At 51.0% G+C, this 13,724-nt stretch overlaps 1 protein-coding gene across 1 annotated transcript; it reads left to right on the top strand.

Annotated features, from left to right (window-relative positions):
* The first annotated feature begins 6,270 nt into the window (after window positions 1-6,270).
* On the top strand, window positions 6,271-13,287 carry TCTE1 (t-complex-associated-testis-expressed 1). The gene is made up of 4 exons (XM_065679048.1): window positions 6,271-6,466; window positions 9,013-9,581; window positions 10,628-11,077; window positions 12,983-13,287. The coding sequence occupies exons 1-4, from the start codon at window positions 6,286-6,288 to the stop codon at window positions 13,151-13,153; spliced, it is 1,371 nt and encodes a 456-aa protein (XP_065535120.1). The 5' UTR covers window positions 6,271-6,285; the 3' UTR covers window positions 13,154-13,287.
* Window positions 13,288-13,724: the final 437 nt, after the last annotated feature.

Raw genomic sequence — 13,724 nt, 5'->3', positions numbered from 1 at the left:
CATCCTCTTTGAGAGGAGCCAAGCTCTGCTCCTTGCTGGAGCCTATTACTGAAAGAAACCAGGGCAACAGCTGAGAAGGGAAATGTAAGAGTGGATATTTGGGTCAAAAGAGGGAGCTCCCCAGGCCAGCCATGGATGGGCAACTTGGTCCTTAATTTCTGCAGGTCCCTGAAGCACACAGACTGCATACAGGCCAACAGTCTCTCTCCCTGGACATGCTATGAAAGACAGTTTTTGGATGGAGCAGTTTGGAGCTTTCTGACAAAGCCTAAGCTTCTGGTGCAACAGCTCTAGAAATCACACACAGCTCAGTGAGCTTTAAGACATAGCCAAAAAACACAAGGATTTTCCCTTCTCTTCCCTTCCCAGGATGTCATGGCGCTGCCTTCACCCCCACATGGCTCTTCTCCCAGCAAGTCTTTACAAACACCCTCAAAGAGACTAAGAAATCAAAGTGGGAGAAGCCAGGTAGGATAACACGTTTCTAGCCCTTCATGCCTAGGACATTAAAACGGGTTGTCACCCTGCAGCCATAGCTCCATCTCCAGAACAGCACTCGAATCCTCACCTTAGCCACAGAAGATGCCATGTGGGGTATGTTCCTCCCACAGAAGACACTGAAGGACCTGGATCCTCTCCTATTTATTTGTTGTGATACCAAGTTCAGCTACTGTTACACTGTCCTCAAACTCCAGGCAAAGGCAGAAGAGCTGGTAACGCAGAACACCATCACAAGCGCTGTCTGGGGGGAAATCTGAGACCTAGCAGCTAGAGGGATATAGAGGGCAGCTGGGATTTGCTGGTAGGATGATGCTCTAGTCACTAACGGCAGCAAACTGTGCCTTCCGCCATCCCCTCCCTCAGATGTGAACAGGGGGAATGGGAATGGTTATACGATTGGATATAGGTGTTTTACCATCCACATAGTCAGCTACTCCATGGCATCTGAGGAGCAACTGCAACTGCACACCCCATGGAAACACATGCCAATGTCTACACGCATGGAAATAAATGCTAAGGTAGATAAAGAGTTAATACAGCTGTTTTTATCAGCCGACATTACTTGTTTTCAGCATACGATTGCATCCGGTTCAACAACTGACTGCAATACTTGGGCAACGTTGTCTCTGGGAGTCAGTGACTCTGGGCAGACACTCAGAGGGCAATCTTCAAAACGTGACATCTGTATTACATTAGGCGTGAGGTAGGCTAAAGACTTCAGTGATGATGTCTCGTTGAAGGCTCAGCTCAAAATCGTGGAGGCTGTTTCTGTGGGTGCAGTTTAGTTCTCTCAGGTCAAACTGAATACGTGCATGGAAACCGGTGCAAGAGAAAATATTTCTAGCTTTATATTGGTCTCACTTCTGCTTTTCAGGATCTCAAAAGCCCTGAAGATATGTTCCCGGGAATAATGTGGTCAGTGTGAGGCCAGTGTTTGTGCCAGGCTTTGCAAGGCTGCTGACACCCGCGCTGTGTTAAACGGGCTTGGCTCACGGGCGGTGTCACCGTCCTCTCCAGAGCTGAGCGACAGAATCAGGCCACGCCTGGAAAAGAGGCACATCGCTGCCAAAGCCGAGCTCCCGATCTCCGACACTCACAAAGGAGGCCTCAGACACTTGATCCTTTTGTTTAACCTGTGCCTCTTTGCATGTCTTATTTTGCTGCTCAGCCTTTCGGGTAATCTTGGATCGCATTTGTAGCACCTTCGTCACGACCACCAGATCTGGTTTGTATGAGAGTCGGCGAAGCTCCCCAAACTTGCCAGCTACTGCGGGACCCGCAGGACCGCCGTCGGAGCTGGCACCAGCGCGATGCGTGCTCCTACAGGGCTCGTCACACACCCGGTGCCGAGAGCAGAGCCCGGGCCCCCCCGGCACGGCCCAGCGCCACCGCCCCGTCCCGGCAACGGCCGCGTCCGCAGCGACCGGCGGCGGCGGCGGCGGCGGGTGAGAGCCGGGCGGGCCGGGGGGGCCGGGCTGTTCGCACCCCGCGGCCGTGGGCGGCCGAAACCGCGAGGGGAAAGGAGGGGCCCCCGTGTTGCACACCCGGCATCGCTGTCCCCCTCCCCGAGAGCTCGGGTCGCCTCGGGGGACACCCGTTGCACACGCCCACCCCCGGCCGCTTGCAGCTCTGGTTGTTAACCGGGTGACCGGGCTCATGAGCATTCTGCCCTCCCAGCAACTCTGGAGGCGAGCCTCGGGCGGGTGCAGTGGGCAGCAGGTCTCGGGGGGGTTTTGTGTTTCTGACCCCCTGTGGGGCAGTGACCCTCACCTGGACATGGTGACAGACCCGGAACCACAGCGCTGGCCACTCGCACCGCCTGCATTATCGTGAGGGCATTAGCCATATCCCCAAAGGGCTGGCTGGCCTTACTCTGCCCGGCTTCCCATTGCAGACGAATTCCATTATATCTGAAGCTAAATGGATACCTCATTTGGCACCCTTTCGTTTAAACTTCCTTAAAGCCCGTTGCAGAGACTCAGCCCCTTGATAAGCCTGCGTTAGGCTGCCATAATGCACACTTAGCATCAGCTTTTCTGAGTGTAAGGAGGTGTGGCGAGTCCCTGCGTGTGGCAGCGGGATGAGGGGTGCGTTAGCCAGTCAACTGCTTGCCAATGTCCCCGCTAGCCTGCCTGGTGTAGAGGTACCAGCACAAAGGCCAGGGTGCTGCTGCGCTGACATGAGAGCTCCCTCTCTTTCCGGGTAGGCTGAGCTTCAGTGCAGATGTGATCTCGGCTGGTGCATAGCCAAGCTCCAAAGGAAGTTCTCCTGCCCTCGCAAATTCTTCAGTAAACGCAACATTTACAGTTGCTCCAGTTCTTGGATCACTGTACTGCTGGTAGGAGGTATCAGCCAAAGGTCACTAGTTTCCATGCAACTCCTCTTTAGGTCTCTCTGGGCTTTGGTGTGAATCAAAAGAGCAGAAATCTTTTATTCCCCGGTCAGAACAGGTTCAGCTGAAGAAGGTCTGTTAGGCATGCCAGGTAGCAGCATAAGTTGGCTGTGTGAGTGGCTTTCTTCCTGCAAAGGGAAGTGTGCTTTCTAATTTTTTTATGTATCTAGAAGTTTTAGTATAATTTACCTTTCAGCTTAATCTGAGGGTTAAATGACATAAACTGGGAATTTACTACATGACCACATGCATTGTATATAATTTCATAAAGCCTTTTAGCGTAGGTGACTGATGTGTATGTAGTGGGTGGGAAGGAACATACATTAATGCTCTTGTCTTGGCTTATTGATAATGAATTACAACACTTCTCTGGTGTTTAAATACATGTTTAGCAAGCCCCGCTGTAGAAACTGACTTGGCGTATGTGCTCTGGCTGGGTGAGCTTCCTGTAGACAGGGTGGAGGGGATGCAGCGGTGAAAGAGGCCCATTCCCTGGTGGTAAGCAGGGAGCTTACTGTGCTGGGGTGGTGGGATAGGAACGGGCACTGTAAGAGCAGTGACTCAGCACCAGACTCAGCCCCCCTTCCCTGGCACCACAGGTGTGGGGTTGATCCAGACACCTTGCGGGCTGGCTGTCGCAACAAGAACAGCCTTGCTCTTGCTTCACACCAATGACGAGTGGGGTGGCAGAGCCAGCTGAGCTGACCCACGGAGCTCAGGTCAAGGGGGCCTTCCCAGCAGCCAAGACACAGACACCCAAAGATGTCTATGTCTCCTTTGAGGCCATCAGAAGTAGGGGCTGGACCGCCCCTGGGTAGCGCACACCGGCTGACCTCCTGCTGCAAGAGAGCTTTGCCCAGTGAGCTTCATGCAGTGCATGGAGGGGCTGCACCGTTTCCACAGCCAGGTATTGGCTCTTCCTGAGGGCAGCTCTGTCTCCTGGCTGGTGCTCAGGAGCCCTTCCCATCATCCTGTATGTGTCATAGGTTACGTACCCTCTAAAAATCAATCTGCCACAGGTAAACTGGCAATCAGATCATCTGCTGGAATGCAGCCATGCATTCCAGCCATGAATCCTAGGCCACCGATGCTGCACTGGCTTTCCACAAGAAGCTTTTAACAATTGCTTCCAAAAGGTCAGGAAAGCCATCAGGAACTCCAATTAGCTGTGACTGGCCTGGGGGACAGAGTGACACAGATGCCTTTTGAATAGGATGAAGGGCTGAGCAAGGAGAAAACTTTTTTCCCAGTCACTTCTACTCTATTAATGCCAACTCACTGCCATCCAGCTGTGCCCTTCTGCTGAAGTCCATCAAGCACCAAAAGCTGGGTTTCAGCTGGGTCAGTGTGCTGTGGAGAGCCAGGTCTCATTTCTCTTCCCCTCAGTGGTGGCACAGCGCCTTCCTTTGGGAGCAGGGAGGTTTGCAAAGAAAGGACTCATGGTGCCCACATTTGCCTTGTCCTTCCACACCTGCCCTTCTTCAGACCAAGCAGGCTCCCTTTTCCTACAGCCTTTGCTTTGTCATCTGTACACCAGTGCTTTGCAGGAAGTAGAGCTTCCCTCTGTGCATCCAACTGCTTTGTGTCAGAGGATGCACTGCCACTGCCATCTCCACCCTTTCCTGACTCTCACTCTGAAGGGGTTACTGTCTTCTGGTACCTACTTCAAGTGCATTTGAAGAAGCCTTTGCTGGCGTATTTGTTGCAGTACAGCATGAATCATTTTGCTTCTCTCCTCTAGTCCCTTCCTTCCTGCTTTTGCAGGTTGTTTGCAGGCTGTTCCTCAAATGTCTTTTGGAGGGGGAAGGAGCAGAGGGAGTAGCTCTAGAAAGGCCAGTTACAAAGCTTTCAGAGAGGGGCCTGTGCTGACTGAGGCAGCACAGACTGGGAGGGAAGAGGAGAAGGAAGCAGCCTTGTGGTGGAAAAGGACCTAAGATGTTTCATCTGGGGAGTGCTGCCTGGCTCATGCCCTTCACAAAGGAGGAGCTGTTTGGGGTCAAAGTGATGTTCAGCAGAGGGATGCTGTGGCACAAGATGCTGCATGGCAGTTACCTTCTGTGCAGGATGTCACTGTAGGGTCCTTCTGACTCTACTGGGGTGCAAGGCCACCTTTGCCCTGAGGCCTCCTCTCAGTCTTGCAGGGCGCTGTCCTCTCCTCTGACATTGCCACCCAGCCATCTGCCTCATGCTTCTTTTAAGTGTCCTGCAGTCTCTAACCCCCCAGCCATGCACTGCAGCCCTGTTATGTCCAGTTGGCCACAGTAAGGATCTGCATAGGTCTGTATGCCTTGGGAGATGCTTACCAAGCCTGGGTACTTTTGTTGAACCCAGAACTCAAGGGCAGATTCCTCCCTAGTGTCTTCTCTGCCCCTTTCAGACTGGTAGGGCTGGTAAGGGAACCATTAGGACTTCCAGGCAATATCTATACATGTGGGAACCTGGGAGCTGAGACCGCAGGTCCTCAGGTTGGGGTAGGAAACAGCAGATGGGAAACTTTGGTCTGGGAAAGCTCTGCAGAGATAGTAGGACTGGGCATCCTTCCTTCTGCTCCAGGCTGGTTCTTTTAGGTCATATCTGCTTAGGCTCAGTGTGGTTTGAACAGGTCTCACTCATCTCATCAGTTAATGGATGTTTGGAAAGAGTTCAGCTGGAGAGTGCATTGGGAAATGCGGAAAAAATAATACAGTTATAGTGCATTCATCTGTAAAGCATCAGTCTTTAAAGAATCATAAGAACAGGCATACTGGATCAAGCCAGGGAGGAGTCTGGCCCAGTATTCCATCTCTGACAGTGGCTAGAAACAGAAGCACTCTTTCTCCCTCCATCCATGTTCAACTCATACTGAGCCAGATGTTGTTTCTGTGCATTGAGTCAGTCACAAGGAGTTCCTCTTCCATGGACTCATCCTGGAACCTGCACAGACTCTCAGCCTCCACAGCTTCCCATGGCAAGGAATTTCCCAGTTCAACTGCAGGCTGTGTGAAGAACCATGATTTTCCTTTTCTTAAAACCCAGCTCTTGCTCTCTTCACCTATTTCTTTTACTGGAAAAGACAGTAAACAATCAATCCCTGCCCATCCTCTTCAGCAGCACTCAGAATTAACACCACATTATTATCTGCTTATTACATATGGTACCTAGAGGCCTTTCTATGCAGGGCAGTGTGTAAAGACAAGGCTGAAAAATCGTTTTGCTGCAGTGATTCCAGTGCAAGCAGAGGAAGCAAGTAAAGGGCAGGAGCCAAGCGTATTACAGGGGAGCAGTGTGAGCAGCCCATTCTCATCACTGGCTTCTTTCTAAAGTTGCCTTTTTCTGTTGCAGCTGGAAAATGTGGCAGTGACTCTCAAGCAATTTTCCTTTTGCTTCTCCTGAAGAAGTGGGTCCTGAGCAGGATGCAGCAGCCAGTGGCTGGTGACAGGAGCCCAGCGGTTCCCTCGCAGCATTCATTGAAGGCCAGCCTCGCTGCTGACTCGCACTGTGCACACCGCCTCATCGAGGATCCCGCGTGGTCCCTCGCCACTGTCCCCTGCCTCACCGAGCTCTGCCTCCAGCACATCGTTCACAATTTCGAAAGTAAGTGGGAGCATGTTTCCTCTGGGACACAGAGAGAGAGAGCATCAGTCCTGGGGAGCAGAGGGTCAACAAGGCAGGCAGATGCATCTGAAGGGAAGAGAATAGAACCATAGAATCATAGAATAGTTAGGGTTGGAAAGGACCTCAAGATCATCTAGTTCCAACCCCCCTGCCATGGGCAGGGACACCTCACACTAAACCATCCCACACAAGGCTTCATCCAACCTGGCCTTGAACACTGCCAGGGATGGAGCACTCACAACCTCCCTGGGCAACCCATTCCAGTGCCTCACCACCCTAACAGGAAAGAATTTCCTCCTTATATCCAATCTAAACTTCCCCTGTTTAAGTTTTAACCCGTTACCCCTTGTCCTGTCACTACAGTCCCTGACGAAGAGACCCTCCCCAGCATCCCTATAGGCCCCCTTCAGATACTGGAAGGCTGCTATTAGGTCCCCACGCAGCCTTCTCTTCTCCAGGCTGAACAGCCCCAACTTCCTCAGCCTGTCTTCATACGGGAGGTGCTCCAGTCCCCTGATCATCCTCGTGGCCCTCCTCTGGACTTGTTCCAACAGTTCCCTGTCCTTCTTATGTTGAGGACACCAGAACTGCACACAGTACTCCAGGTGAGGTCTCACAAGAGCAGAGTAGAGGGGCAGGATCACCTTCTTCGACCTGCTGGTCACGCTCCTTTTGATGCAGCCCAGGATATGGTTGGCTTTCTGGGCTGCGAGCGCACACTGCCGGCTCATGTGTGGTACCCAGCCCTGCCAAAGGAACAGATGGGGAGAAATATCCCCTCGGGCAGCTAGTTAAACAAACTGTTTAGTTGCTAAGTATATGCTTGTACACTCCAGGGATGGCTGTAGTCCTCTGGGCTGCCATCCAGGATGTGACTCTGCCCTAACCTTGTCCTGTCATTTCTTCTTCATTCTGTGCTCTGCTGGACTCACCTCAACCGTGGCCAGGGTTGTTTCCTTCTCTTGATTCATGCACGTGTTATGGTAGTACTTGAGGATGGAGCCTCGTTGTGCTGAGTGATGTACAAAGAGATAGAGAATTGCTCCCTGCTCAGAGGAGCTACCATCTCAGAATACATATTGTACTCACAGTCTCAGGCCTTCTCCATGGCTTTTGGTGATGATGTGACAAGTCATATCCTCAGGCAGGGAATGTGCTTGTGAAGCACGTGGACTGATGAAACATGGCAAAACAGAAAAAGGATGTCTTATCTGGGAATTGACTGAGAGGGAAGAAGGAAGGACTTGTATGTCTTTTTGGCTGACTTGGTGACATGGCAGCAAAGACCAAAGATAGGTCTAAGGCTGTGTCCACACTGGGGCTATAAGGCAGTACAGAAGAGCTCAGTGCTGCCTTGCACCAGGAGCTGATGATACCTGGGGGTCTGAGCTGAGACACCATTGCAGTCCTCAGTCTGGTCAGTCAGCCTGATGCCAAATGGACTACACTGCACATGAAAGCAGTGTGCTTGGTGTCCCTCACGCCATTACCTGTCCTGTACCTGTCCTGTACGGCTGCATCTTGCCCACTGCTGTGGCCTGAATGAGCCCAAGTGAAGCCAGCCCAATTCTGCCCATAAGTCTCCCACCTCTGTTTCTGTCATGGGACTTTGCAGAGAAGGTCACTGCAGTGCCAGCAGTAGCACACTGGAGAATGGGCTCCAGGAAGAGGCTGAGGTGAAAGTATGGGGTTTTCTTCTGGAGGAAATGCCAGAGAGACAAAGTACAAAGCTAACCCCACTTTGTGTCTCAAAATCTGATTTCCCATGTGCCAATAGAAATCATCCCCTGATGACTTCTGTTCCTCAGCACTGCCGTGTACATGCCACCAAGCGGTGTGAGTACGTACAGCTTTTCTGTGGCATTCCTCTACCACAAAAAAACTTCCACCAGGCAGAAGCCAGCTGAGGCTTAGGGTGAGCATTCAGAAAGAGGCTGAGGGGAGAAAGCTCCTGAAAAGGAGAACTTTTAGTTAAACAAGACGAGCCTAAAGGCTGAGTGTATCTCAGTGGAAAGAAACAGGAATCAAGCTGGGGTAAGACAGACAGCTGAGGTAAGATGAAAAGGCACAAGGACTTGCATAAGGAGCACACAGTTGTTCTCAAATATCATCCTTCAATATGCTTAGAAACCAAAAGGAGCAAGTTCAGCAAATGGCAAGCCCAGCGTTCCCATCGCTGTAAGGCTGAACTAGGTCTCTTGGGAGCGGAAATCCTGCTCTGAGTATAAACTGCATTCAAACTGAATTTAAACCGGGAGATAAGTTTCTGATGCAGTTCCCAAGTGTTACAGAGTAAACCCCATTGGGCTCATGTTTTATTGTAAAAGTTAGAAATCCTGCACAGAACTGTAGGAGGTGAATCCTACTGGTTCCTGCCAGCTTTGCTCCTCGCACCAGTTGCTGGCAGAGAGCCAGTACCAGCAGAAGGGAGGGCACGGACATGCAGGTGGGGAGAGGGCAGAACCACAGTGCCAGCCATCATTCCTACAGCCCGACCAACCTCTCCTTCTATTCATCCCCTACAGAGAACCCTGTTTTGGACCGTCTTTTGCCTGAACACCAAAGGAAAGTACTAGACAGGCTCCCCACTAGCCTTCCACTCGCTATCACTGCCAACCTAATAAGCGATGAGGACTACTGGAAGAGGTGCTGCACCAAGCGCTGGCAAGTGTGTGACATCTCCAGCTACAGAGGCAGCTGGAAAAGGATGTTCCTTGAACGTCACCTGGAGAACATCCTGAAATGTTTCATCCCCAACACCACAGACCCCAACCAGGTCCTAGAACTTATCCCATTCTGCAAAGACTATGTGCGGAAACTGGAGGTTGACCAGTTCCTGCCACCGTTGGAGGTGGATCAAAATGAGCAGAGGGATGACCTCTCTAAGTCAGAGAGTGATACGGAATTCAGCGAGGCCTCCGTGCACCACTACGACCTGAGAGTCCTCGTTACTGCTCTCCCTCACCTTGAAGAGCTTCATCTCACTTACGGTGTGAAGGACTGTGGCATGAACTTCGAGTGGAACCTCTTTAACTTCACCTACCAGGACTGCTGCAACCTGGCTGTCGCCGTGAAGATGTGCCGGAACTTGAAAGTAACGCACCCCAAACCAAACCTTCCTCCCTCAGCTCGATCTTCAAATTGCTTGGGGATAGAAACCCAGGGACCATTTTTACTTGCTGGCAGCACCCTTCCTTTTGCAAGTTGCAGTCTGGCAGAGTGCAGAGATGTTAACTTGCTGGCCTAGTGCCGAGTACCTTGTTCTGCATATGTCCTTGTTAGAACAGGTTGTCAGAGGGTCGGTGAGAAAAATACTCCCACAAAACATGTTCCCTATAGCACGAGAGAAAGCAACACTCCTGCTTTGAGTCCTCACATAGTTCTGTGAAGGAGGAGAAAAAAAGCCCAGAGAGTTTTTCATAGGGAGTTTTTGGTAGCTATGCTCAGTAAATACGTGTCAACATGCCCCAGAGCAGCAGAGACGCCTAAGAACAGCATGGGGTAATACTCACATTTGCCTTAGGGTGATGAGGGGTTTTCCTTCTGGGCAGTAACACCAACTTCAGTTCTGTGGCAACTGCAGCACAGATACTCAGCCCCTCCAAGCCACCAGCAGTCACTGCCGGCCGGAGTGCAGCCAGGGCGAGCTGGCTGGGTGCTCTCCCCACGGATTAGCATGCTTTGGGAAATATTTGCTCCTGTGGTGAAGTGCCCTGGCCATGCAGGCTATTGCCCTTCACGGAGAGTGATGTGGGTACCACGGATGCATGTGCTCATTCAGACACTGTTCAACTGTTGAGCTTTGCTGTTATTCTCTGCAGGCATTTTGGTGGCTTTATCTTGTTTTAATTTTGGCCCCTGTGTTAGAGATCACACAGAGTCAGACGAAAGGAACAGGCACTACCAAGAGATGAAGCATTTCTCCCTAGAATAAGCATGGGACATGAGTGGCATACCCTGGCTGCTGGAAGTATCTGGCCACTCTAAAAGCAATTACTTGAGCGTACTGGCTAAAGGTTTCTGTCGCGAAGGGAGATGAATCCTGTCTGGTGGACCATAGGCTTAACTCCTTTGAGGTCTTGTACAAAGCTCAATCTAAAGCACTGAATGTTTTAGTGTTGCTGTCCTTTATCCCCACAGGTTTTCAAGCTGACACGAAGCAAAGTGGATGATGACAAGACCAGGCTGCTGGTCCATAACTTGCTGGATCACCCCTGCCTGGTGGAGCTGAACTTGTCCCACAATCTCATCAGGGACAAAGGGGCACGAGCTATTGCCAAGTTGATCGAACACAGCAAATTAGAAACCCTCGACCTGTGTAACAACCAGATCCATGACCTGGGGGCTCAGGCTCTAGCTCAAGCCCTGGCAGAGAGCTCCACCCTGACATCCCTGAATCTGCGCCTCAACTGTGTGGAGGACAAAGGCGGTGAGGCCATCGGCCGTGCCCTGCTGACCAACGCCACCCTGCAGTCACTCCACCTGGGAAGCAATAAGCTGTCAGAGCCAACCGCTGCACTTTTCTCCCAGGTCCTGGCTCAGAACACCACCCTGACGAGCATCAACTTCTCATGCAACCACCTGGGGCTGGTAAGAGAAATCCCTTCTCCCTGCAGTCTCTGAGCCTGTGTGGTGGCCTTGCAAAGCAGAGGCTCAGCCTGCCCTCCCTTGAAGCCACAGGGGCAAATGCATCCCTCACTTTGCAGTCTTGCTGCGATAACAATTACTTGAGAGCAGATAAGAGACTCTAGCAGATGGCAGGAAGAAGGATATCTTCCATGCACACACATCCATTTATCTCAGTCAGCTTGTTCACAGGGCTGAATTTGGCTTCCAGGCTTTGGGCTTTTGGGCAGAGAAGGATTTTCCCCCAGGAAACTGAAAACCAGGGAGTATGCCTGCGAAAAATCACAGCCGCTTCACACATGTGGGAGTAGGTAATAATGATAGGTGGTATGAGACGAGGGCCTAATGCATAGCCTCCATGCTTTGGATCTGCTGTGCCATCTGTCACTCAGTAGCACATAGATAGTATCACCCTTCCCAGAATCTCTCCTGTCCATCATGCACTCAGAGGAGACTGTTAGAAAATTGGCTTGGTTGTCGAGCTCCTTTAACTCCCCCTGCAGCTCTGGAATGCTGTGGTAGGTCAAAAGTGCCACGTCTGGGTGCTTGTAAATGGCTCCTAAAACACAGGCTTACATTTTCAAGACAGAAGAACATCCACAAATCTTACTACATCCCTAAAAGCTGCCGTATGCAACATGCCCACAAACCAGCCTGCTTCTCTTCTGCTGATTAAAAAGAGCTTTAGAAATCTGAAACTAGACAGCCAAATGCAATCATGCTGGCTTTTAAACTTTCTGCACTGCCTCAGTTTTTCCCGCTGTCACAATAAAGAGACAGCGAGACCAGCTGTCCCTGCTAGCAGGAATATTGGCATCAATGTGTTTGACAATGGTTTTAAAAGGATTTGATGGCAGAAAACCTTTTGTGAGTTCTGAGTGTTATGATCCTGGATGTGGAAAACCATTTGAGTTTAATGATACAAGGGGGCAAAGGTTGGAAAGAAGGATTTTTGCTTAGTAAATAATAATGTCTATACTTAGCATTTTCCTTCTGATGAGCTCTCCTGTTACCCATTTGTGAAGCTCCACAGCAGCCCAACAAAAGGGTTGCTGGTATTATCTTTGGGGAAATGGGGGTTTTTGCTAGAGATGCATCAAATTCTGACCTCTGTACCCCATTAAAAAGAGACTCCTTCCCTTTTTGTTCCACCTTACTTGGCAAAAGGTCTAATAGATGGGATGCTGGGATGAAGGGACCACCTGCATGAAGGAGATGGGGACAGGAGGTGTATTTGTTAGCTGAAAAAGAACAGCGGTGGGGGAAAAAAGTCAAATTGTCACATCCCTAAAGACAGTGCTTTAGGTAAGGGAGAGCAATCCCCCAAAGTGAGTGGCCTCCCTAAGGCTATAGACACTGCATTTTCTGCCCCATGAAGGCTGGATTTCAGTTGCGTGCGATGTTCCCCTCATCTCACCAAATGGAAAACGGCATCCAAATAGGACACTGCCAGCACTGCGGCTCTTGGCGCTGCCAAGATGAGGAGCAGCACACTAATCACACTGCCATTTATCGCCAGCCAGCAGTGAGCAGGGAACTGGGGGACAGGGGAGAGCAGAGACTCCTCTCATGGTTATCATCACCAGCCGTGCTATTAACCAGCCTGAGCTTGAGGACTCCTGACATTGTACCCAGAGGGAGTCATTAGCATATGTCATATCACTGAGTGCTGCATAAGGTTATACTCTTTCCCTGTACTTCTCCTGTGAGCAACATTTCGGGCTTGGGTGAAGGCCTTCATCCCTTTTGGCACCATCTTCCCACTGACTTCCCACTGCCTGCAGCTGAGATTGCCCTGGGGAGGAGGGCAGGAAGCAACGCATTTCCCTGTTTGATCTCCTTTAACCCTCCCTTCTCGCCCACTTGCAGGATGGTGGGAGGCAGATGCTGGAAGGGCTGGCAGGTAACAAGGTTCTGACCGAGTTCGACCTCCGCATGGCAGGGGTGGGCCAGGAGACCGAGTACCTTGTTCACCAGCTCCTGTGGGCCAACCGTGAAGCGGCACGGCTGGAGGCCCTGCAGCAGTCCAGAGAGCAGTGAGCACTGCAGGCGCACTGTTGGGGACACTTTACCTCAGAGGCTTGTTTTCATTTGCATTTGTGAGAAACATTCAACTTGAGGCTGCGGCCGCAGTCTTACCCAGATCCCCACCATCCAACCACTGACACATTTCAATACAAGACAGACATTACATGTCGTGGGACTGCAGTGGCATTACAGAAGCAATCTCCCTCTGGAGTCCTCTCTCCCAGTGCACCCAAGACTAAATCCCACCTCCTGTGGCATTTCTTACATGCTCCAGCAGCAACTGGATATTGTTCCACCTGCAAAGCGGGTAAGGTGAAGTCTCCACCATCTCAATGGCCTAATCCAGAGCTAACCTTCACAGCAGGCTGCTCTTTTAGGCTTTTTGGTGAGGAGGATGTGAGATGAATAGGGGATGTGAGAATGTTGTTCCTTGTCCCTCAGCAGCTTTTTCTGACGATTGGATTTATTTGTATTTTGTTTCAAAATCTGTCTGCAGTGAAAAGTAAAAAAGAAATAAAAAGAAATCCAATAAATGGTCTGTCTCTCCACCATGGTTTCCTGCTACAGGTTGCTCTGCCTTTGA

The sequence above is a fragment of the Lathamus discolor genome, chromosome 5, assembly GCF_037157495.1.
Source record: "Lathamus discolor isolate bLatDis1 chromosome 5, bLatDis1.hap1, whole genome shotgun sequence".
NCBI lineage: Eukaryota > Metazoa > Chordata > Aves > Psittaciformes > Psittacidae > Lathamus > Lathamus discolor.
Note: the sequence above shows the minus strand (reverse complement) of the source record. Positions and strands in the feature narration are given on the sequence as shown.

Excerpts from the sequence above, each read along its gene's own strand:
- TCTE1 (XM_065679048.1), top strand. The coding sequence starts at position 6,286 with ATGCAGCAGCCAGTGGCTGGTGACAGGAGCCCAGCGGTTCCCTCGCAG. Across the intron at positions 6,467-9,012 it reads CATCGTTCACAATTTCGAAA|AGAACCCTGTTTTGGACCGT; the intron begins GTAAGTGGGAGC and ends CATCCCCTACAG. Across the intron at positions 9,582-10,627 it reads AGATGTGCCGGAACTTGAAA|GTTTTCAAGCTGACACGAAG; the intron begins GTAACGCACCCC and ends TTATCCCCACAG.